Below are 24,348 nucleotides of genomic sequence, written 5' to 3'. Positions count from 1 at the left end.
GCATACAGGAACTACAATTAAAAGACACAACCAACACTTCGTTATTTCCAGGATTTATTTGCAGAAGAAATCAATAGGACACTAATTCTTACCAGCAAATCCTTAAAAGACACCTCTCAGGCTTGTTCTATTTCTAGTTTTACTCTTTGGTGAAGCCCAGAAAGTAATTTTAGAAGAAACTTCTGTGCTAAACTAAGACAGATTTCACTATAGTCTCTCTGTGCTAAAAACATCATAGTAAACTAGCAGAACTAATATAAAAAATAAAATGAGGTAAAAAGTTCTGCTTCTGGCATCAGAAATTTCATTAGTTCTGGACAACAAAAAGCAGCTCAAGGAAAGTCTCTAAATTATTAAAATAAACATCGCTAATATTCTTTCTGCTGTTCTTTGCTGAGGAGGAGGAAGATGTATTTGACACAAATTTGTTTTTGAACTGAGAAACATGCATTATTATTATTATACACAGTGCCTTTCATCTCCAAGGCCTTTTATGAAGATGAGTTCTCACATCACCAACCATAATTACTGTAGAAGAAAATGGTATGCAATTTTAATACAGCCTTGGCACCCAAAAATGGAATTACAATACAATCTTTGTGGCTGCTAGTTCTGCAGTCAGATGCCATTAATTCTGAAATAACTCCATGGAATGTTCCCCTTGCAGCAGTGCACCACTCTCTCATGGGGTGCTCCTGGCAGTACCTGAGGTGCAGAGGTACAGCACCAATCCACACTGCAGGGCCAAAGGGTGAAGGAAGAACTACAAAATGTTATTTTTGCTTTCAATCTTAATTTTCAGTTACAGATTTCTTTCCTAAGAAAGATTCAGTTCAGTGTGAGTAGGTGAATTTAGTTTTATATCCATCATCATTTTGTCCATCTGCACTTTCATCTTTGCTCCTTGTAAAATGTGAGTAGCTTCTCACCTTCTCTCTTTGCCTCCTTTCTAACTTCACTAACTCTGAAGTACAAAACACCCTAAGCTGTTGCATTTTCTTTCTTTGGGCTGGACTTGGCATGGCAGAGATCTTTGTTCCATGATAAATACATATTTTATAGAGACCCCATCCCTTCTCCACAGCACTGCACACAAAAATCACCACACTGCTAGTCAGGATGAACATATTGATGTCAATCCTAATTACACAATTTTAGCTATGGCCAGGAAGTATAAACTCCAAAAGCAGAGTGTTGCTGTTTGCAACAAGCAGTTCTTTTCAAATGTACCTTCCTAAATTAGCACACCTGTAAGGAAGATCTCACAGCAAAGGGCAGGTGCTCAGCAATTTCAGAGGAATAAAAACCTCTGTTTATTCCAATACATTTTCTATTTCATATTACAAGGAAAGGAAGCTCTCATTCCCATGTTTTATGTAATCTTTCGTTCTACAGTCAAGAAGAGAAATTTAGAAGTACACAGCATATCACTGTGGGTTAGAGGCATACAAGACCTTCCTGGCCAGCTAAAATGGGCAGAGGAATTTGCAACACGACTGTACTTGGAGAGCAGGGCTGAGAGGAAGGGAATGATCCATTAATGGAGCAGTGATCTGACATTTTAACTATTTTTAGCCTGCTCTAAAAGCAGAAATGGTTTCCTTGCTGAGCTGCCTATCAGTAATTTTAAATATGATACACTGTCTCACTTTTAATACCAATTTATAATGTTGTCTTACTTAGGCCTCTCTATCCTCGTATTACAAAACATTTGCTAAATTAGTTTTGTTACACTGAGACAAATGGGCCAGAGTTACCTTAAGAGTGACCAGTGTCCCGTGAAGTAAAAGATTATTTTGAATATAAGAACACATTCCTCTGTCTTGATTTTCAGTATTTCTTGATACTGACAACTACAGAAACATCACCATAAGGTAAAGAGACTCAATTTTAATGAACCATTCTGGTTTATTAGAGGTCAACAAAGGTCTAATGCCTAATGGTTTCTCAGCTCTTTAATGGACTGGAATTTTGACTTCCAAGTAACAGGTGAAAGATAAAGTGCATCCAATGTGAATTTCCCTTTTTCTTCCTTTTAGTGCAAATAGGTGTTAAGAATACATGGTGTGAGACAAGAAAAAAAAATCTGTTTCTAGTAAAAATTTTAAAAGGGTAATTTATAAATTAGACTGCAGTATGAAAACTCAGCATTGTAGAAAAGGTAAGGCCAGTATTCCTATTTCTAAAGCCACTACTCCTATTTCACACAACATGAAATAAGTAACTAGGAATTTTGAAGAAGCAATTAATCTACTCCTGATTAAATGGATCAATGGCAGAAAACAAAGGTGTGTAATTAGCTAGTGGAATTGACCACTGCTCATTATTACTGAACCATCCTGGTTCAAAGCAAGCACTGAATACTGACTGGAGCTGTGACAGGGAACACCGTGCAGAGGGCTCCTCCACTGTCACTTGAAGGACACAACAGAGGAAAGGCTCCTTGATGTGGCAGCTCCATCCTGTGGAAGGAAAACCAGGAAGACTGGAGCTCAAGCAGAATAATTTCCTCTGGAATTTAACTTCAAGAGCTTTATCTTGCTGTACAGAGCCTCCACTGGCACTCCCACACCTCAAACCACACAACCCCCAACCCAGCAGTGGGACAATGCAGGCATGGCCTTGGTGATTCCTGACTGCTGAACTGAGGAGACAAAATTACACCCGGGATCACACGTGCTAATAATGAAGTGTTTCTGTTTAAAACAATGCCAAGATTTTTCATCCTAGAACTACATTAAAGCACAGGTGAGAACACAACAGTCACCCTGGTTTCTGATGGTGTAACCAACAATTCCAGTCTGCAGTGGGAGATCATTTCCATGAATACAGAGCTGTAACTCACAGGTACACATTTACACACTAAGTCAGGCACAGTGCAAACACAGCTCCCTCTCCCAACACTCATCTGTAGTAAACAGAACCAAGTCATCATTTATTTGAATATTATGTAAATATTTCCTATACAGTGTGGTATATTACAATGCTCATTTTTATTTCATGATACCATGCAAGCAATCCAAGAAGTCAAGTGTTCTTCTGCAAACTGCTTTGTAAGCTGGAAGGAATCTGCATGTGTGGTCATTCCATTCTGTTACTGAACAGTGACAGTAAAGAAGAGATAAAGACACTGTAATTCCATACAAGCTTTGAAAGGCATTATATTAGGATACTTAAATGATACATCCACCACAAGCACTTCTAAATACTAATATTATTTCTTCCTTGTTCAAACTCTTCCCTCAGCATTTGCTCTTGACAGTTTTTCCTAGTATGACTTCAAAATAAAAAGAGCATTTAATAACAGACTATTTAATGTCCATTGTAACAGAAGAGATAAAAAACTATTCTTGGAAACAGTGTGCATCAAGCATGGGTTCAGCATGGCTTTACTCTCACACTGTGTATTGCATAAATCCACACAAAACACTGCATGCACTTTATTTTCCAAGTGAATGCATCTGTGCATTTGTACATATGCATTCCCATTCCTTGAAGCTCCTACATTCAAACTTTAGGCACCTGTGTGCATGAAAAAGAAACTTTAGAAATTATGGTGCTCCTATTAAGAGTGAGTGAGGGGATGTGTTGGGGCTTTTGGGAGCTGGTGCTCTGGTTGATGGTATAGGGATAAAATGTTTCTAAAACCATGGGATATTCAGGGGAGTTGGAAAGAAAGGTTGGGCCTGGTAGGCCCTGGGAAAATGTTAGACTTTACTGGATCATGCAAAACTGCACCTGTATAATCATTTAATGACTATGGTAAATGATATGATTGTTATATGATAAATGATACGATTGTTAAATGTGATGATTGGTAACTGGATATAATTATTGTTCAATTGTAACAAGAATCAGGAGAAATGATGCTTGGGGGGTTTCATGGAAATTACAAAAATCCATGCTTGGATGAAATCAATGTATTAGATTTTTGGACTGGGAGTGGCACTGGGGACATTGGGACAGCCCCAGTCCAGTGTCCCCAAGGGCTCCTCCTCAGCACCAAACAGTTCCAGCTCCATGCAGGACACAGGGGGCCCCTCCACCAGCTCCAGTTTGCACTGGGAACAGGGAATGGGGACACTGGGAGTGGCACTGGGACAGTCCCAGTGCAGTGTCCCCAAGGGCTCGTCAAATTACAAAAATCCATGCTTGAATGAAATCAATGTATACAACAGAACAATGTAAGTTTAATAATTAATAGGTAGTTATATAACAATAAGGGTATAAAAACGTGTTCATCCTGAACCCATGCTGGAGTCAGACTTGGGTCTGGACCCCTGACACCCAAAGCTCCTCAACAAAAGCACTTCATACAATCTTTCAGTGATTACGTGTTCCTGCACACTGCTAACATGGTGAGACTAAAGCCAAAGCTTAAACAAATCACATTCAATGTCAATGCAAACCACGTATGCTATGGAGTCTGCAGGGCTCTGAAATGTGTGAGACAGCTGGAGTCATCCCTCTACAAACACCCCTTTATGGCAACACCTCCAAACAGTGACACATTCTGTCCCATCCTGAAAGCATCACAGAGTTCCAGACAGACACTTCCACCAGCCGAGCAGGAATTCCAGCCCGCCGCTTGAAATCTGCGTCTCCAAAGCGCCTAACCCATCCTTCTACAGCCCTGCCAAACTGCAACCAAAACCTCTGCGGCGCCGTGCCCTAGGCTTTGACCTTGCCCTCCTTCAGCAGGCGCTCGTTGAGCTGGCACAGCTGCCTGAGGAAGCCGTCGTTGGGGCCGATCTCGCGCTGCTGGCGCACGGCGCAGAGCGCGCCGCGCACGTCCATGCCGCGCCGCAGCATCAGGTAGGCGATGACCAGCGTGGGCGAGCGGCTGTAGCCCTCCCGGCAGTGCACCAGCACCTGGCCTGCAGGGAGACAGTCACAGCTCAGCGTTATGCTGCAATGGCTGGCTGCAAAGCAATAGGAAATAAGAGGATTTTTTGCTGCTTGCCCCGTGGATGTGGCTGGCGAGATTTTAGGGATGTGCTGCCTCAAGCTTTCTTCACGCTCATGTGAGAAATGCATATTAGATGGTTGGCTTTTTATTGTAAATCAGGCCACCCCAGCTCTGGGAATGACTGGCATCTGATTCCAAGGCTTTGGAATGCTGAATGCTTGCTTTATTAAAACTATATTATATTACATTATACCGTACTACAAAGAATCCTAAAGAAAACTCGTGACTGACTCCCAACTCGTGACTGACTCCCAGGACACAGCTTGGACCTCATAGGCTAATTAACATAAACAATTATTGCATTTGCAGGGAGTGCCCCAGTGAAGGAAGGAATGATGAATCTGACTCCCTGTTCTTAGAAGACTAATTTATTATTTTATGACACTATATTATATTTAAAAATACTATACTATACTAAAGAATACAGAAAGGATACTTACGAAAGACTAAAAAGATAATAATGAAAACTCATGACTCTTTCCAGAGTCCTGACACTGCTTGGCCCTGATTAGTCAATGAGTCAAAACAACTCACACCAGAGTCCAATGAAACAATGACCTGTGGGTAAACAATGTCCAAACACATTCCAAAGGAGCAAAACACAGGAGAAGCAGATGAGATAAGAATTCTTTTCCTTTTCTCTGAGGCTTCTCAGCTTCCCAGGAGAAAAATCCTGGGTGAAGGGATTTTTTCAGAGAATGTGAATGCCACAAACAACTGGGGAAACAAGATGGGTTGCATCTTTTGTTCAAGAAATTTTTTTTTGGATTGTAATAATTGTTTTTATCATTTTACTCATGCTTCCCTGTTAAGTGTCTGCAGAAGTCCATTGGGGAAGTCTTCATAGTAAGAAAAACAGGGGAGTTGTGGAATCCTCAGAAGCCTTCCCCCTCAGGAAAATCCCCAGAGCATTGCCTTGGAGAGACTTTATGACCATAGAGCTTCTCCCCAGCTGGGTGGACAAAAAAAACTTCCCAATGGACTCTTGCTTAACACTGATCCATCCCAGTTCCTTTCCCCCTAATTCCCAACTTCTCCTGGTTCCTCTATTCCCTGTTCCCTCATTGCTTGTGGTGGCCCTGGTGGCCAGCCCCATCCTCCCTGAATGCCAACACCCTTTGCCCTGCCCTTGGTGCCACCTCAGAGCCCTCCCCTACTTAACCCTGTGCAGAGCACAAGGTCTTTTGTCACTGGTTCCCCTTCAGCCTGCTGAAATAAACCTGACTGGAATTGATCATACAAAAGGCCCTTCTGCCTCTCTTGGCTGAGCTAGCCATGGTGACTGTGGTGTGGACTGGACTGCTTTGCCTGGATGCTCACCAAGTGGCTTTTCCACAGGAGATGCTTGTTGGGAAATGAGACAGAGGTAGCAGTAACCACACCTAAAGCCCATGCTGTTACAGGAAATAGCTAGGATGTTGTGTATTGATAAGTGTATTGATAACAGTGCTGTCACAGCTTGAGAACTGAAATGCTACAGGAGACATGCTGGAGTTGGGAGAAAGGTGTTCACACTGGTAGTAGTTACACAGTGTGTGAGCAAGGGTAATGCAAAAGAAAAAAAAAATAGGTTGCATGTCAAACAATCTCACTGATCAGATTTGCTACTATACCACGAGAATCAAACTATATTTATTCACTGCACTTCTCCAGTCTTTGCTGGGTTTGACAAGCTTTGCCCCTAAAGATGACCAGTACCAAAGAGCATAAATAGATGAAGTTTAAAACACACGGAAAACAAATATACTGTTTGGCATGCACTGCATCTCTTCAAAGACACCCAGCCTTTCTGAGCATTGCTACACCAACTCCATGCTGCAGCACACCTGGCCACTTCTCTGGCTGTTATGAAGCCACCTCAACACTTAGCACTGGAGAGAAGAGCCTGTGGGGAGGACCATGGTGACCATGCTGTCCCTCTGCAATCCGTGCAGGTCCAGAGCAGAGCAGACACCCCCCTGCAGCCTGTGGGGGACCCCTGCCAGTGCCAGAGCCAGGGGAAATGCCCAGAGGAGGCCATGACCCCATGGGAAGGCTGCACTGCAGCAGGACCTGTGGCTCCATGGATAGAGAAGCACATGCTGGAACAGGATTTCAGGCAGCATTTGTGAACCTGTGGAAGCCCTGCACTAAAGCAAACTGCTCCTGGAGGACTGTGCCCCATGGAAGAAGGGATCCAGCTTCTAGGGAGGCCTCACATGGGAGAAGTTCTTGGATGTCTACTGTGGGTGCTACTGGAGCAGGGGAAGAGAATGAAGAGGAAGGTGTGTGTTCATCAAAAACGTGTGATGAACTGACTGAAATCCCCACTCCCTGTGCCCTTGTGCTGCTTGGCATGAGGAGGCAGAGAAAACAGGGAATGAAGCTGAATGTGGAAAGAAAGAAGGGTAGAGGAAAGGTCTTCTAAGGTTTGGTTTTGTTACTCACTCCCCTACTCTGATTTGATTGGCATTAAGTGAAATTAACTTCCTGAAGTCGAGTCTCTTGCCTGTGATGGTAATTGCTGGGTGACCTCCCTGCCCTTATCTTGACCCATGAGACTTTCGTTTTATTTTTCTCCCCTGTCCAGCTGAGGCAGGGGTGTGCTGGCATGGTTTGGTGGGCACGTGGTGTCCAGCCAAGGTTAACCCACCACGAGGCCAAATCCTACAGTGAGGTATCAAAAAATAAAAGAGCAGGCCACTGCTCTCTTAGAGACATCTAACCTGATTTTATTGTTTCTCAGCTTCTTCCTCTTTGACCTGCTTTTCCAGACACAGAAATGTTCTCCTTCCCAAATGCAGTGGGACCATGTGGCCCTAGTCTACTCTCCAGAATGAACTGTTTTTTGAGACAAGGAAACAGCTGAATCATACACACACACTCCTATCATAACCATAACTTGCTTTGAACCACACCAACAGAAATCTTGTTACCACACTTGCCTTAAACAGCAAAAGCTTCTCAGCTCAAGGCAAATCATGGTAGAAGAGCTAAAACAATTCTCAACATTTCTTGAGAGCCTGTAGTCATAAATTAGCAAAATTTAGAGATTCTTCATTATAGACATGGAAGAGAATTGATTTTTCAGCAAGTGGTCAGCAGCAAAAAGGTTTCTAGCCTTTTTCTGTGGAAGGCAGTGGCTGAAGGGCAGGATACCAGACCTGCCTTCCAGAACTTCAGGCACTGCACACTGGAATGAAATGGAAGGAGAACACTATTATATTCCTCTTCTCTTCACTATCCTCACTCTACACTTCTATGTCAAACTAACAATTTGCAGTAGCCAGTTAATCTTAAAACTGACTCCAACATCACCCAGCTCCAAGGTTCCTCTTTGTTTACCACGTTAAAAAAACAGTAGTGGGTGTGGTAAACAACTGCTAAGACTGAAAGAATCAGCAAATGAACTCCTGCAAATCCAGACTGACTGAATTTACTGACCCTGAGACTAAACTGAGCAGGTACAGTCATGGCACAGCAAACCCTTCTCTCCTCTCTGTTTCAGTGAGTCACAGTGCTAACTGCAAGAGTTGTATTTAATTTTCAGAATTTTTCATATTCCACCAAACTGGATGTAGAATTTATTTCCATCTGTCAAAACCCACATCACAGCTCCAGAACCCCTTTGCCCATTTCAGAGAAAGAACTTCTAGAATTGTGGGAGTTCTCATTCCTCCTGTTCAATGCTCAGTCACGAAGCAAGAAGGAAATTAAGCATGTGCAGAAATAACAGGAATGTTGAAATAGCTAGACAACACAAACACCATCTGTCCCACTGCACTGTGTCCTAGGATTTCTGCTCTGAGGAAACACACTACAGAGAAATGTGGCAATAAACAACATTGCAAATATAACCTTCAACTTTCCTGCAATCCTAAGAAATAGAGGCAATCAACACATAAAATAATGTAATGACTTAATGTAATAAAATTTAAGGTGACAGTCTGTATTCTTACTGTACATTTGGAAAAAAAACCCCATGTAACAGGTTATGTGACTACTCTTCAGTACTTGTAGTACTTATATCACTTCTGCCTTTAAATTGTAATTTCTAATGTCCTTAAACAACTTTTAGAAGCTTAACTTATTTTTGTAAGAATATTTTGGTAGAAAAGAAAAAAAGTAAAAACATCTAAGGAAAAGTAAAAACATCTCTTCCCAGAAAGAAACTATAATAAGATGCAGCAACTGTTCCCCATTTCAAAGTCACCCCTACAGACTTCCCCCTGCCATGTACTGGAGAGCTGCATGTACAAACACAAGGCTAAGCTGTGCCTTCTTGTGCCTGATTCAGGGCTTTTATGAGAATTTTTCATTTAGTTGTTCTGTGGATAATAAGAGCAAAGAAGCATTTTAAACAGCAATTGACTAAGAAACATATGCAGTGCACAGAAAACATGGTAGAAAGGTATTTCAGTTTGCCTTACCATCCTTCTGGGAAAGGGCTTTGTCAATAAAATCAGCTGCCTCCTCAAAGTAGCGACTGAGGTTAAATTCCTGTGTGTCATTAGCTTTAATGCCATGGTATCTGATGCCTGAGCCTTCATAGAACTCTGCATTAGTGTTCACATGCATGAATGATTTCCCCTCTGCTGCATTCAGAACATGGGTTATCCCCAGACGCTGCAGCCTCATTATGTTCTTGGCTATGAACCTGCGTGACAAAAAGTGTCAAGAAAATGATTAGAATTTGGTCAATCATCTCAGTATTTAGGTATTGATAACCAAACCCGTGGAATTTTCTGTTAACAGATGCCAAATATACTGTGCCCAAAAGTGAATTAGCTACAGGTTATTCACAGAAACATTCAGAGCCATGGTCCCTACTTGTGCATGAGAGAATGCTGCTTTCTTGGCTGACACTGAGGAATGCACACATGAAAGTGAATCTGCATCTGTTAGGTCCTATTATTGCACAAAATTCTAACTTTCTGAACGTAAAATTCTGACTAAAGTAGGAAAATACTGGAGATGACAACACATTTACTTCTAAGGTTATCAGTTATCCACATAAAATAACTTAAAAACCAGTTATAAAAAACCTCTACTGTCAGGTACCAGTGTTGCAGAACTTCATAAGCAGTACTTGCTACTTTAGCAGGCAGCCCAGACAAACTGACATTTTAGGGGGCAATTTTAAATACTGTGAAACAGCACTGGCTTCTTACCAGGCCACAGGAAGAAAGTAACTGAGTAAATGCTACTTAAATCTTCAAAAGACTCATCTGAGGGCTACTAAGAGGCGTAGTTCTATGCCCTGTGTTATTCAACACCTCTGAAGTCATGGAAAGATCTGTCAAGGCTATGCAGAGGCCATCAAAACAGAGATATCATTCAGTCTTTTCATCACAAGTGCTACAATTTTTGGTGTTTTAGCTGAAATCAGTATCTGGATGTGAAAGACTCCACATGAGTGATGTTTAAGATGCTAAAGTGCTTAAGAAAGCATTCAGTACTTTTAGGTACCAATGGATATTCTCTTACTTCCTAGTTGTTATTTGACAGAAATATCCTGTTGGAAGTGCTAATACTTTCTAGAGCACAGAAATTCCTAGACTGCACAAAATGGGGGCTCAGCCTCTTCTCATTTCTGGAAAGAATGCTTGTAAGTGCCCACAGGGCAGGACTGGAAATGGAACACGTGAGGTTTGCTCAGTAATCTGCTGCTGAACACAACTCAGAAATGAGTATGATGGCATAAACTACAATTAGTATGTAGTGAATGCATTTTCAGTGAAAGCTAAGTCCTTTCCAACTCCTCAGTTTTCCCAAAAATTGTAGCAAAACCATGAGCTTTAGATGGCTAAAAGTGACCTACCCTATTAGTGAACAATTGAGCTGGATGATAATAATCACGCCTTTCAGGCTGGATGATGACAATTAACTAGATCCATTAATAATGCCATAAGCTTTAATAAAAGCTCCGGGATGTAAAATGGCAAACAACCCTGCTCAGTAACACAAGTGACCATGCACCAACCTCTGCTTGTGCCCTGGAATGCAATCCACAGTGAGAGGAGCTAACCATAAAAGTAAAATATCAGGAGAGCATTAACTCCTTTTTGCCATAATCCCACTACTTTTCATTCTGAGTCTGATTATTTCCATATGTCAGTTGCAATATTTGCCTCACTTTCCTGGGAAGAAAAAAAAAAAAAAAAACCCCACATGATTTATCACTCTATATGGTCTCCTAGTAAAATCTAAGCCCCACTGGTCAACATCAGCAGAATGTGACAGAAAGCTTGAGCTGAAGGATAACTCAGTTCCTGCACACTGTGTGAAAAGAGGTAGCCTAGACAGATTGGTTTTAAAAGCAGCTTTCAGTATGTGTTTAACTGGATATGGAAACAGAAATATTTTTAAAAACTCCCCAGAGCTCAACTCATAAATTGCAAATACAAGGAGTCTTAATATTAAGCTGAGCTCCAGATAAGCATTTGTGCAGTATCATTCTGGACAAGTTCTTGAGATGGCAATGCATCCAGGGCTTTTGGCTGGACACTTAGGTAATCTAAAAACTTAAAATAAACACCCAAATTAGTCAGTTTACATCTATATGAATCTCTGAGTCCATTCACTCACAATTTTGATGTAATTCAAGGCCATGAACATCTTGAGAATTCCTTTCTTCCTGATGACTGAACACCCCTTAAATTCTAGTGAAAGCAGATGAAGATTTATGCATGACTGAAGCTTCTACATTTTCTGCTGTCTGTGCCAAGCAACTATGGCAATGAACCAAATATTTGTAAGACTTCATTACCCAAACAAATGCTGACAGATTTTCCATCTGGCAGGACATCATCTGTGCCAGGGGAGAAGTTTCAGTGTCTGGAGAATTCTGCTTTCAACACAAAAATCCTACAGAGCAAGGCCAAACCAGAAAGTGTTAATTCAGTGCTGAGTTCCTGTGCTTAGTAGGGTGAGAATATGGTTTAATTAACATTATATAGATGATATAATATTATATAGATTACATATATGTGACTGTTCAGCATCAACAGGAACTCCCATCCTGAAATCATGGTTGAATGTGGCAACAGACTGGATTCCCTGGAGGCAAACTCATTCCCAGTGAATGATTTTTTGCAGATTTTACAAGTGATTTTCTTACACAGCTAGAGGTGAAAAAGAGAGAATTTGTGTGCCATTTGTTTCTCCCTTTGCAAACAGTCCTTGGATCTCTCTCATCCTTAACATTTCATTCCAGCTGCATCATGTTGGGTGGTGAAATGCTAGCTCCTCCAAATAGCAGAGAGATGCTAACATCAGCTTCATCTGGTTCCTGAAAAAAAACCACAGAGTCTTGTCCATCCTCAATATGGAAGATTTAGAATTCCTCATCCTGTGAGAAACACCAGTAAGAAGTGTTTCTTTTGAACAGGGATGAATTATTTTACCAGCCACAAAACAGGTTTTGGAGTACCATTCATCAGCAATTTAGGATACATGAGGCTGTGAAGTATTGGCATATGGAATTACAAGCAAATAAACCAAATTTTTAATGGCAAAAAATGCCAGCCTATTAACACATTGTAATTTGCACTGTCCTGTCCATGCAAATTTGTTTCCTTACCAACACGTCCCTTAGAGTCACTGAATTTAATATTAATTTTGGGAGAATGCCCTCCATACCCCTTCCAACACACCTGCACTTTTAGCACTTTAAAAACAAAGAACTGCTTAATGCATTACTCACATACATTAAAACAGACACAAAAAGTAAGATTGGGCAATCAAACCCAGAACATTTTTATCAAATATAGTTCTGGAGACAAGGCCATAAATGTTACAGGTTTCCAGGCATCTGGAAAAAAACCCACAAACAAATTCCCTTAGTCAGAGGTCAGAAATCTAAGCCTGCTCATTTTCAGGTAGAACACTGCTTTTCACAAGAATGGCTGCTCTGGATAAAAAGCCTCCCACCCTGCAGTGTGCTGACTGCTCCCTCTTGTCCCCATTTTTATGCAATCCTGATAAAAATGAATTCTGTCCAACCCTTCTGGTCAGATCAAGATGTTACACATCTCCACTTGTACAGAAACACAAAATTATATGCACTTGCAGTGCATCACAAATTGTTATTTTGTTATTGTTTGAAAAAGATATCGTTGTGCTTGTCTCTCACCTATATAATTCTTGTTTTGCCTAATCTTCTTGAGAGGTCAGAATGGCCAATGGTAATATGGAAACCCATAACTTAAAAACTATTTTATAATTTTATTTCTATATTTTCATTCATTTTGACTTTCATGTATTGCCTGGGAGATCAATTACTTCGGCTCTGCCTGCAACTTGAAGTCACTTAACAAACTGTTATTTTACACTATGACCCAATTTAACCTCATCAGCCTCAATGTCTCTTTGCTGTCATTTTTTATCTAAAGATGAGTTTCTCTTAAGGAGAGACAGCAGCACTGCTGTGCAAAATATTCTCAAAGGTAACCAACAGAAGTTTCTGAATCTCACTCAGAGATTTGAATTTTTTCCTGTGAGTTCCTGCTCAAATTCTATTGCTTTCATAACATGTGTTGGCATTCCAATCCCCCTACTCTGGCTGCTCTGTGAATTTTTATTGTTATAAAATCTCTGTTGTTTATTATCCAAAACGTGACCCTATATTGCACACAACAAGAGGAAAAAAGCTGGACATGAAGCTCAAAATGATATTGGAGATTCATATTCTTTCCGAATGACTAATATATTACTAAAATGCTGCTTACAGTGCAGAATATACCACAGCTCCACTTGATACAAAAAAGCCTCTTAAAAATTAATATTTTTTCCAGTTAGAGAATATCAACTTCATCATGAAGCGACCAAAGTTTAATGGAAATCCATCTATTCAACTAGACCTCAGCACTACCTTAACTCTCTGTGGATGCTTCAAAGATATTACTGTCTCTTAAGTCTTGACAAATTAAGTAGATGATCTGTTCCAATTGTGAAATAGTTTTTTCAGCCACAAAGTTATTTCTTACTTTTAGCTGCCCTCTACAATTTTTCAGCATTCTTTTAAAAACACTGACAATACAACTGCACGTTTTCAGTTTATCCAACTAGCAGCTGAACTGCTCCTGTGCTAAAAACTGCACTGGTGCTTCAGATATTTCTGAAAAAACAAAAAATACATAAAAAGTCTTTCTCTACAGTTAAGATTTCCACCAGACAGAGATTTTTCACTGTGCAACTTATACGTTTATTATGTGTTCCTGGACACTCTTGCAGGTGAACATATTAAAGTCTTTACCCTATAATTAAAACAAATTACTGACAATGAAAATGGTTCTGTAATAGCTAACTACCTTCGAAGTTATTTAAAAATTATGTAATGCACAAATCAGCTTGCAACCTATGACTTCCTTTTTTCCAGGAAAAAAACTAATACTATTTTGTAACTACTGCAAGTATGAGGGAGATGGTGGCTGTCAGACACCAGGCTGGCTGCTGAATGATTTCAGTCTCATCTCTAGATGTGCATGTCCTGGCAGGAACTAATTTCATTTGGTTTGGCTTAAAAGTAAGTTAGTGACAATCTATGATCTTGACTTGTACTTCTTTAGGAGGTACAAACCTAAAATAAGAGCAGGGATCCAGTATAGTACACATGTATTAAAAAAAAAAGAATAAAAAATCCCCCAATTTCATAGGGAGGAAGTGCACAGAGATGGACCAGAAAGGGGAAGGCGAATCAGCAGGATAACTGAAATCGTGATGTGGTGTAAAAAGCAAACCCCGCTGAGATCCAGATCCCGTCCTGCGGCCTGACCGCCCCCGGCTCCAAGCACCGGGAGCTGCTCGGTGAGCGCCCCGCGCCTCACGGCCCGGCCCGGCCCCTCCACACACCGCACCCGGCCCGGTCCCTCCACACACCGCATCCGGCCCGGCCCGGCCCGGCCCCTCCACACACCGCACCCGGCCCGGCTCCTCCACACACCGCACCCGGCCCGGCCCGGCCCGGCCCCTCCACACACCGCACCCGGCCCGGCCCGGCCCGGCCCGGCCCCTCCACACACCGCACCCGGCCCGGCCCGGTCCCTCCGCCCCCCGCGCCCGCCCGCCCGCCCGCCCGGGCCTGCTCCGCGCCCCCGCCCGGCCCCGCTCCGGCGCACTCACGCGTTCCCCACGTGGATGCGCGGCACCACCTCGTTGCTGTGCGCGCTGGGCAGGCTGTAGCAGCCGCTCCCGTTAGACAGGAGCTCGTTCAGCTCCTCCACCGAGATCTGGAAATCGCCCATGGCCGAGCCTCCGCCCGCCAGCAGCCCTTGGCGCTGCGGCTCCAGCCCTCGGCGCTCCCGCCCCGCCCGGCCCCGGCCGCCGCCTCCGAGGCGGGGCCGCGGCAGCCGCCGGGCCCGCAGCGCGGGGAGCCGCGGGCGGCCGCTCGGGGAGCGCAGCGGCGGCGCTGGCCGGCCCGGAGCGCTGCGGGATGCGGCCCGCGGGCCTCACCCTGAAGCTGCTGCTGGTCGGGGACAGCGGCGTGGGCAAGTCCAGGTGCTGGCGCGGGCGGCGCGGGGGCCCCGAGCGCAGCCCCGGGCTCAGGCCGTGATTCTCTCCCCACAGCCTCCTGCGGAGGTTCACGGACGGCGCCTTCGAGCCGCGCCTGACTCCCACCGTCGGTGAGCCTGGGCTGGCCTTGTTCCTGCTGGGCTCCTCCTTGCTGGGCTCCTTCTTGCTGGGCTCCTTGCTGAGTTTGTTCCTGCTGGGCTTGCCCCTGCTGGGCTCCTTCTTGCTCGGCTCCTTCTTGCTGGGCTTGCCCCTGCTGGGCTCCTTCTTGCTGGGCTCCTTCTTGCTGGGCTCCTTCTTGCTGGGCTCCTTCTTGCTGGGTTTGTTCCTGCTGGGCTCCTTCTTTCTGGGGTCTGGCGCCGGGATCGTGCACATGCCGGGGGCTGCCAGGGCTGGTGTTCGGCAGTTCCTTCTGACGAGCCTCCCCTCCTAACTCTTAGGTATTGATTTTAAAGTGAAGAAGATGGTGGTGGACGGCCGTGCAGTTCAGCTGGCCATATGGGTAGGTTTTGTTCCAGACGGATGGGGTGTGTTGGGTTTCGAGAGGTGTACAAGCTTCAAGAGCTCCTTTTTGTGGTTTCCTCCCTTCCTTCCTGCTCCTCCTCTCTCTTTGCCAAAGTCTTCTGCATGTTGAGATTTTTTGTAGAATGAGTGTCGCAGACTAAACAAAAACACTCCTAAAGGCTTCCTTAGTCAAGGCTCGGCACTTCCTTCCGTTCCAGTGGAGGCTTTGAGTGCTCTGGCTGCAGTTTCTCGAAGCCTCTGGGCAGTGTAAAGCTGTCAGCATGAGAGAGGGACAGCCGCCTGCACGGCACCAGCCGAGGGTGCATCAGTGAGCTGCTGCTGCCCAGGCTGAGCCCTTGCACACGTCTGGAGATAAAGTCCCCGTGGTGCACATGAAAGGCATTTTAGGAGCGTTTGGATTAATCCCACCTCGTGCCAAGACAAACCCCATCCGTGGGAGAGAGGTGCATGAGCCAGGAGCAGAAATGGAGTAAAGCAGAGCAAGGTGATGCTCTGGGTAAGGAGCTGGGGGATTGCCTCAAACACTGAATGTGCAAAACCACAGGCAGGAAATACTGCTGCTGCAAAGTATTTTAAATTAAAAAGACAGAGATGTCATGCTGCAGGCTGTGGAGTGGATGAATTATTAGCTTTTTAGCTATCACATGGATTTTTTCTGGTAGTAAGGCTAATCAGGGGTTGTGTTGTGTTCTTTTCCCCGTGATGTTTTTACATCAAGTCCCTGTGGTACACATGAAAGGTATTTTAGGACTGTTTGGATTAATTCCACCTCATGCCAAGACAAACCCATCCATGGGAGAAAGGTGCTTGCATGAGCCAGGAGCAGAAATGGAGTAAAGCAGAGCAAGGTGATGCTCTGGGTAAGGAGCTGGGGGATTGCCTGGAGGGGCTGTGTACCAACTCTGCTTTCTTTTGGTTAAAATAGTGCCAAAAAAACCCACTAACTTGTTCTTGAATTATTTAAAGGTTCATTCAGGTTAACTGGGAAACCTCAAGCATTTGTCCTGAACTTCCTGATGCTGTATTTTCAGCATCTGCAGACTGAAAAGAGATTGCAGTTGTGTGATCAGGATCATTTGTAATATAAAACAAACATTAAATTCTTCTAAGTGGAGTGAAAGAGTCTTAGGAAGGAGAGATTTTATGTGTATGGTCATAGGTATTTGAGAAAAGGCCATTACTAATTAAGTAATTGGGACTAAAATGCAATCTCCCTAGTAACAATGGGTTGAATTAGGTAAGTAGTCCCAATTTTAGTATATTTTTTTTAAAACAAAGAATAAATAAATTACAATATAGCTGTTAGTCCATCAACTGTAAGCTGTACATAAAAGGAAATAAAATTTTTTCAAAAAAATATTTGATTTGTTGCCTCCTTATTGTTTCTTTTGAATTTCATATTATACTTAGTTCCTTACTTATTCATGAGTTTAAGTGAGACATATTGCAGTAATAATTGAATGAAACTACTGATTTTAAGTTTCTTGCCTACTTAGGTTCATAGCAGTTCTTTCTAACTGGATTTGTTTGTGGTAAAGGAGCAGAGGGAGATGTTTGGAACCTTTCAGTCTCCTGTCCTGCAGAGTCTCTCACTGGAAAATCAGTTATTCCTCAGTTCAGTTGGTTTTAAACCCATCTGTGTGGCTGCTTGCCTTTTATGTGTTTTTCTGGAGTCCCTTTTCCTTTCCTGTTGTCTCACTCATGTTCCAGGTGTCTGTTTGTCCTTTTTACTTCCAGTCAAGTCCTCTCCATGTTCTTCTCCCACTCCTTAACCATTTTTTGCTGCTGTTTCCTGCCTGTTTTCCTCATTCTCACATCTTAATATTTCATGTATCCTTACTGCCCAGGATTAAAAATTAAAAATGTTAAAATTTTAAATTTGCTCACCTTGTTTTGTTTAAAATACCTTTTTTTTTCTTTTGTTCTAAATGTTTTTGCTGTTTGTTTGAGGTTTTGCCCCTCCCTCTGTAGGATACAGCAGGACAGGAGCGTTTCAGAACAGTGACTCCCAGTTACTACAGAGGAGCTCAAGGGGTTGTTTTAGGTATGAAATAAATGGGAAAAAAACATGATTACAGAAATTGTGGTCTTTATTTCTCCTAAATATGCATGTCCTTGCAAAAGGAGGTTATCCAAGATAATCAGAGGAATAATTATGGCTTTTACAACATTACTCCTCATTAGCTCAAACACTGAATGTGCAAAACCACAAGTAGGAAATACTGCTGCTTCAAAGTGTTTTAAATTAAAAAGACAGAGATGTCATGCTGCAAGCTGTTGAGTGGATGAATTATTAGCTTTGTAGCTATCACATGGGTGGTTTTCTGGTAATAAGGCTAATCAGGGGTTGTGTTGTGTTCTTTTCCCCATGATGTTTTTACTTCTTTTTTTCCCCAGAAACTGTTGATGTGATTATTGTGATGATGGTAAGACTTGAGGTTTGTACACAGACAAAGCCCTTTCTCAGTGACAGCAGCAATTAGAAAACAAAGGGGTTCTTCCTTTCAGGACTTGTGAAGGCTGACCTTAACTTTGCTGTACAAAATATTCTTTCTGTGATTTTTAAACCTTAGTGATTTATGTAAATGCAGTTATGTTACCAGTGCCCAAAAGTAACTTTGAACTCAGTCCATGTTTTAGCAGCAACGTGTGCATGTACTTACACATAAAATTAGGTGTCAGAATACCTATTTTAAAATATTCTGTGTGGCCCAATTCAGCACTAGCACCAGGTAGAATATTTCTGTTGGTAAATCTGAATTTTCCCCTGCAGAGGTGCTCGTGTTCTGTAATCCTGAGCTGACTTTGGGTGAGCACAGCCCAGTGTGTTCCAGCTCTGGGAGGAGTGTGTGCTTGATGCCTCTTTCTGCAGTTCCCTAGTACCTCTTGTTTTTTTCCAGGCAGAAGTTAGGAAGTGTGGATGGATAAAATTCTGTCACAATGAAGAAAACTACAGCTGTTAAGCTCCTTTTCCTCTGTTCTCAGTGTATGATGTTACAAGAAAAGCCACGTTCACAGGACTAGGAGGATGGCTGAATGAGCTGGAAATGTACACCACCTCCAGCAGCACTGTGAAGATGCTGGTTGGCAATAAAACTGATAAGGTCAGTTTGGGAATGCATCCTTTTCCATTCTTCCCTGGATTATTTATTCATCACAGTGTGTAAACGTGAGGTAAGTGCTGTAACACAGCTATTGTGTCAGGAGGTAACTGACTCTGCAGCTCAGTTGGGAAGGCTCCACTTCTGTCATTTTAGAAGCAGATATTGCTCAAGATTTTAATGGGAGCTTTCCTGGGGAGATGCAATTGATGATATTCCATTAACATGGTCCAAGGCTCTGCCCAAAACCTGCTGTCCAGCCCTGACCTTCCCTGCAGCACAGCTGCTGCTTCCTGAGCAGCCTGCTGGTGAAGGACGGGGTGGGAAGGGGAGCTCAGCTCTTTGGCTGGCTGGGGAGTGTGGCTGGGAGGAACACTCCTTGCTGCTTGTTTCTGGGCTCTTCTGGCACATTCAGATGCCTGTTGCATAGTGAGGTGCTCTGCTTTTGCTTTGCAAGGCGAGGCTTTGAGTGTGGCTCTGCTGAGCTGGGCTCTCCTCTGCCCACCCCAGTGTGCCTAGTTTCAGAACCTGGGGCTGACTGCTGGGCCTTTCTGCTTGATTCAGAACACAGCAACACATTCAATTCCTGCTGATTTGGCACACGGGGTGGTTCTGGGGCTGTGTGGGACTTTGGTGATCCTGTGGTTTGATGTTGCTGCTGTTCAGCTTGACCCCCTCACAGCCAGGCTGGCAGTGAGCTACAGAGTGGCAAAATCCAGTTGATTAATACATATCACAGACATTCTTTCCTTTCAACAAAACCTCATTTTTGAGGCTTTGTTCTCATTTCAGTGGAGCTTTTCTGGGTACTTTTAAAAAGAGGCAAGTGTAGCTTATTTCAGTGATGCTCTTCATCTGTCTCTGCAGCCTGACCGTGAAGTGGAGAGAAAAGAGGGGCTCCAGCTTGCCAGGAAACACTCCCTGCTTTTTATAGGTATGCACCTCTGGGACAAAAACTTCCACATTCAGATGTTTATTTTGGTATTGCCAAGCCTGAATGTACAATTTTTTTTCAGGTTGATGGGTTGCTGCCTTTTTTAAAATACCTAATTAATACGGGTTCCTTTTGCTGTAATTCCTGTGCAGGGATGTAGGTTTCAGCTTCTGCATTGACCAGAAGCACTTTTCTCTGAAACAGATTTACTGCATAGACTGTACAGGCATGAATTTGATATTCTTTTGAAACTAGCAGGATTTTTTAATTCAGAGCCCAGAAGACTGATTTTTAACTCCTTACTGGTATCTGCAAGGATCTTGGCTGATCTTTCATTTCCAAGTTTCTGTTGCAGCTACATAAAAGACAATATTCTTAGAACAACAATAAAATATACAACGTGAAGATACAAAGGTGGGGAAGAAACTGAGTTTCTAAAGAGGAAGCTTCTTGAAAAGATTTCTAGGAGACATTGAAACACATAGGGGACAACATGCAATTCCATCTTATTCTTTGTTTCTCAGGTTTGTTATGGAATAATTATTTTCTAGATTTACTGTCACAACCTGAGAACAATTTCTTTTTCTCCATTATGGAGAAAATGGGCAACTGGATTTCTTTTTGGTGGAAAAATGTAGTACTTCAGACTGGGATGTATTTCTGTTTATCCTGTTCAACTTAAGTGCACCTTAAAGAGAGAATGGAGAGGAGGTTCACTCATTAAAAAACTCCAAAATACATTTGGTCCCAAAATACATTTTCCCTAAGTGGAATATACTCCCTGCAAATAAGATAAAATATTTTTTTCCACCTTCCTCCAGAGACCAGTGCCAAGACACAGGATGGAGTGCAGCATGCCTTTGAGGAGCTGGTCATAAAGATCCTGCAGACTCCAGATCTCTGGGATAAGGGCACAGGGAAAAAGGGAGTGCAGCTCATGGAACCATCAGCACAGCAGAATAAAGGCTTTTGTGGTGCCTACTGTGCACTTATTTAAATGTGCAGCTGGCTGTTCTGCCTGACTGGAGGGAACAAAAAGGGTGGGGATGAGATTCCAAACACCCATCTGTGCCATGTTTGATGTGCCATCAGTTGTGGAGATCCAAAACACAAACTCATTAGCAAAATACATTTTTATTCATTAACAAAATACAGTTTCTCCTTCCCTTTTGCACAGCTGCTGTCTGCAGGTATTTTTTTGGTAGCTCTCAGATTTTTCACTATTAAATCATAGTGCTGCTTAGAGAATTGTGCTTTGCTGCATGACATTCAACGTGGACTTTCTGCTGGAATTCCTGCCTTAGCATAAATTAGGTGGTATTCAATTCTGGAATATTATTGAGAAGCTTCTTTTCCCTTGGATGGCATGGGAGGCTTTGAGGCACCCAAGTTACCATCATGTGGTTACTCAGCAGGAGTTTGATCAGTGGACAGAATTTCCTGATTTTGGATGATTTTAAAAAGTCAAAATTGCTACATGTCCCCAGACAGTAATCTGAGTTACTGGTTAATTTTAGGGCTGTGATGAAGAGGATTTGTATTTTAACACTTACCAGGAAAAGTGCAGGACACTGAAGCTGACCCTGTGCTGTTCTCTTTGCACTGAGGCTCAGGGATGGGATGCACTCATCATTTTGGGCTGTCACACCATGACTGTGGTTTTGCAGTCACTGAGAATCTCTGCAAACCCTTATTCTCTTCCAGAAACCACAGATAAAATTAAAAATTTTATCAGAATTTATAAAAATATTTACCAGAAATTGATAAAATTCAATTTCACAGAAAATGTGCTGCCTATGGGAGACTTTGCACTAGGGTGAGTCTGTCACCAATCCCACTATGAAGTTCCCCTTTTGTCTTTTACACTTTTAATGGCAATATTGTATTTTGCTATATTGTATTTTCCTAACTTACATTAAAATAACTGAAAATTTCAGATGTTACTCGTGCCTTGCTTCTGTTAATGCATATTTCTACTATTTAGACTACGTTAGATCATAAAGCAAACATACAGCTGCATTTACTGCTAGTCAGGCAAAATATTTTAAGATGTTATGATAGCAACCTTGCTTTAAATAAATTCTGACCCTTAGCTTTTTAACTTAAATCTGAATCTTCTAAATATGTTCTAAAAATCTGTTTGTAACCTGAAATACAGACCTAGGGTGAGATCAATCTGGCCATTTATTATTTTCATAAACTGACTTAGTTTGAAATGCTATTACTGAAATAATTTTTAAAATATTTCCTTCAGTTTTTCATAGGATCAAGGTACATCTGTCACAAATTGCCTTTCTAAGAAGCCAAATCCTTTTTGGTGGCTGTGCTCTAGCACATGGTTGCAGAGCCCACTGCATGTGGAGGAGTCCTCAGCATTTTTTGAGGTCACCAGGCTGCAGCACTGACAAGTGCAGGGACCTGCCTGGGAAAAGTTCTTGTTTTTGTAGCAGTGGGAACAGAACCTCAATGCCTGTGGGCAGGACCAGACATGAAAGTTCTCATTTGGAGAAGATGGATGAGGGTGATTCTTCTACACAGCTTTTTTTGGGCTTGACATAATGTAGATTCAGTGACACTGGTATGTAAGAAATGTGCTTTTAATATGCAACTTTAGTTCTGCTAAATGCCATGGAACAAGAAGAACATTATCTGTAACAGGACTGGTACACCAAAAGGTCTTGTTTAAAGGGCACAATACACAGGAAATATCAGACCTCAGCAGGCAAGTGAAAACAGGAACTAGTTACAGCTAACATGCACCTGTACAATGCTCTCCCCTTAAATCCCCCGAGGATAAAGCACAGCTACTTCCAGAATCATCTCTGCATCTTCCTAAGACCCACTCAAAAATACTGTAGATTCAAGTCTCCCCAAATATATTCAAGGTCCTCTAACAGTTTTCTTCTTCAGGCCAATTAGATGCTCTGGAAACCTTCATCAGATTTGGAACAGAAGTAGTCATAAATGCTGGAAGGATGATGATTTTGACCTGTAGCTCCTCCTTTTAGTGCATAAATGCTGGAAGAGGATGATTTTGACCTGTAGCTCCTCCTTTTAGTGCATAAATGCTGGAAGAGGATGATTTTGACCTGTAGCTCCTCCTTTCAGTGCCCTTTTTGGAGCTGTTCCATTGGTGTCAAGGCTGTGTCCCACCAGGTAGCACAGGCAAAGGGGTTTTGCAGAAACAGAACCTCAAATGTCCTGTTTTAGAACCATATGCAGTTGTTTTCATGTACACTACAAAAATCTAGGTTTCAGGAGCTGGGCAGTCATACAGGTACACTCAGAGGTTGTTCAGCATTTGTGACTGGGAAAGTTGGCACAAGCTGTGCATGAGCAGACAAAACCTGTGACCTGTGCAAGGCAATCTGGAGCACTGGGAAAGGTGATGGACATAAAAAACCCCTTCTAAAGCTGGTTTTTAGTGCCTAACTAGAGGATTTACAATTAATGCTTCTGTGTGAAGGGAAGCATGTTTTGCTGGCCAGTTAAACTGGCATGGTGAAACCTCTCTCCAAAGAACACTTCCCACCCAGCTGAAGGAGCTTGTTCCCAAGGGGCACTTTATTCTGAGGTTTTAAACCTAGCCACAAAATTTGTGGCCAAAGGACAAACCTTCCATCGTGTTAGTATCTCAGCACAAAATGCTTTGGAAGTGTGGGACCCTCAGCACTATTTCCAGTCTGAAGATCAGTAAAAGACTGGACTGGCTTATTTGGTCTCAGAATCAACTTCTAAATGACAGCTGCTATTCAAAATTTTGACTCAGAAAGGCTATGACTTTGTTTAGTCTTTCCTCATACAGTCTTTATTTATTGCCTTCTGGGTAAAACCAGCAGTTTTGAAGCAAATTCAATGTTCAAATTCAAATTCAAGCAAACTTCCCTTTTCTAATTTATGTATTTACAGAACATTTTATACAGTCTTTCCCTTAAACATGGTAACAAGCTATGACCTAACCCAGCTGACTGGCACCCAAAATGAATCCTTGTTTAGTTTATCTAACACAGTTTTCAGCTCATTACATGCACTCTGGAGATCTTCTTTCACCAGTACAGTGTCAATTAAATGGCCATAGTGCTCTTCAATGAATGCTGCTGAATTTATAATTTCCTGCTGTTCTTCATCCTGCTGATCAACACAAGATGTTGGTATGAAAGTGACAGCATGTCCTTCTGGTTATTAGCATTTTAAAGTATATTAGCACAATGAGTCATTACTCTGAGAACATTTAACAAAAGCTGCTACCATTAGGAAAAGGTATTGAAGATACTAAAACTGAGATTAAGGAGCAGTATGCTACAGGCAGCTGTTCCAAAAAATGTAAGGGG

At 42.5% G+C, this 24,348-nt stretch overlaps 3 protein-coding genes across 13 annotated transcripts in view; 1 reads left to right on the top strand and 2 right to left on the bottom strand.

The window, feature by feature from the left end:
• Positions 1-37: 37 nt before the first annotated feature.
• DUSP3 (dual specificity phosphatase 3) lies at positions 38-15,206 on the bottom strand. Of its 5 annotated transcripts, none has more exons than XM_064399768.1 (4): positions 15,071-15,206; positions 12,069-12,239; positions 9,379-9,605; positions 38-4,877 (listed from the first exon to the last, which is right to left on the bottom strand). In XM_064399768.1, exons 2-4 carry the CDS (start codon positions 12,152-12,154, stop codon positions 4,672-4,674), a joined length of 519 nt encoding a protein of 172 aa, XP_064255838.1. In that variant the 5' UTR covers positions 12,155-12,239; positions 15,071-15,206; the 3' UTR covers positions 38-4,671. The 5 variants fall into 5 exon arrangements, with proteins under 5 accessions (XP_064255838.1, XP_064255836.1, XP_064255837.1 ...); XM_064399766.1 differs by lacking the exon at positions 15,071-15,206 and adding an exon at positions 13,936-14,761; XM_064399767.1 differs by lacking the exon at positions 15,071-15,206 and adding an exon at positions 14,529-14,761.
• Positions 15,191-21,953, top strand: LOC135286649 (ras-related protein Rab-18-B-like). 2 transcript variants are annotated; one of them, XM_064399762.1, is made up of 7 exons: positions 15,191-15,435; positions 15,515-15,570; positions 15,898-15,959; positions 17,954-18,026; positions 18,968-19,086; positions 19,951-20,017; positions 20,839-21,953. In XM_064399762.1, exons 1-7 carry the CDS (start codon positions 15,191-15,193, stop codon positions 21,012-21,014), a joined length of 798 nt encoding a protein of 265 aa, XP_064255832.1. In that variant the 3' UTR covers positions 21,015-21,953. The 2 variants fall into 2 exon arrangements, with proteins under 2 accessions (XP_064255832.1, XP_064255833.1); XM_064399763.1 differs by having other exon boundaries at positions 15,264-15,445.
• MPP3 (MAGUK p55 scaffold protein 3) overlaps positions 20,837-24,348 on the bottom strand; it is a 27,491-nt gene continuing 23,979 nt past the window's right edge. For 5 of the 6 annotated variants that reach the window (XM_064399756.1, XM_064399760.1, XM_064399761.1 and 2 more), the window contains one exon: positions 20,837-24,148. In XM_064399756.1, coding sequence (XP_064255826.1) covers positions 23,966-24,148 — 183 coding nt within the window. In that variant the 3' untranslated portion in view covers positions 20,837-23,965. The remainder of the gene's footprint in view (positions 24,149-24,348) is intronic. The other variant, XM_064399759.1, reaches the window with a different exon arrangement.

Source organism: Passer domesticus, chromosome 27 (assembly GCF_036417665.1).
Source record: "Passer domesticus isolate bPasDom1 chromosome 27, bPasDom1.hap1, whole genome shotgun sequence".
In the NCBI taxonomy this organism is placed as follows: Eukaryota; Metazoa; Chordata; class Aves; order Passeriformes; family Passeridae; genus Passer; species Passer domesticus.
The sequence above is the reverse complement of the archived record's forward strand: the minus strand, read 5'-3'. Positions and strand labels throughout refer to the sequence as shown.

Bases quoted from the DNA above. Each gene is read 5' to 3' on its own strand.
- LOC135286649 (XM_064399762.1), top strand. From the start codon at position 15,191: ATGGCCGAGCCTCCGCCCGCCAGCAGCCCTTGGCGCTGCGGCTCCAGC. The intron at 15,571-15,897 runs GTGAGCCTGGGC...CCTAACTCTTAG, and splicing joins GCGCCTGACTCCCACCGTCG to GTATTGATTTTAAAGTGAAG. The intron at 15,960-17,953 runs GTAGGTTTTGTT...CTCCCTCTGTAG, and splicing joins CAGTTCAGCTGGCCATATGG to GATACAGCAGGACAGGAGCG.
- DUSP3 (XM_064399770.1), bottom strand. From the start codon at position 15,192: ATGGGCGATTTCCAGATCTCGGTGGAGGAGCTGAACGAGCTCCTGTCT. The intron at 9,606-15,070 runs GTGAGTGCGCCG...TTTGTCACGCAG, and splicing joins CGCATCCACGTGGGGAACGC to GTTCATAGCCAAGAACATAA. The intron at 4,878-9,378 runs GTAAGGCAAACT...GTCTCCCTGCAG, and splicing joins AGCCCTTTCCCAGAAGGATG to GCCAGGTGCTGGTGCACTGC.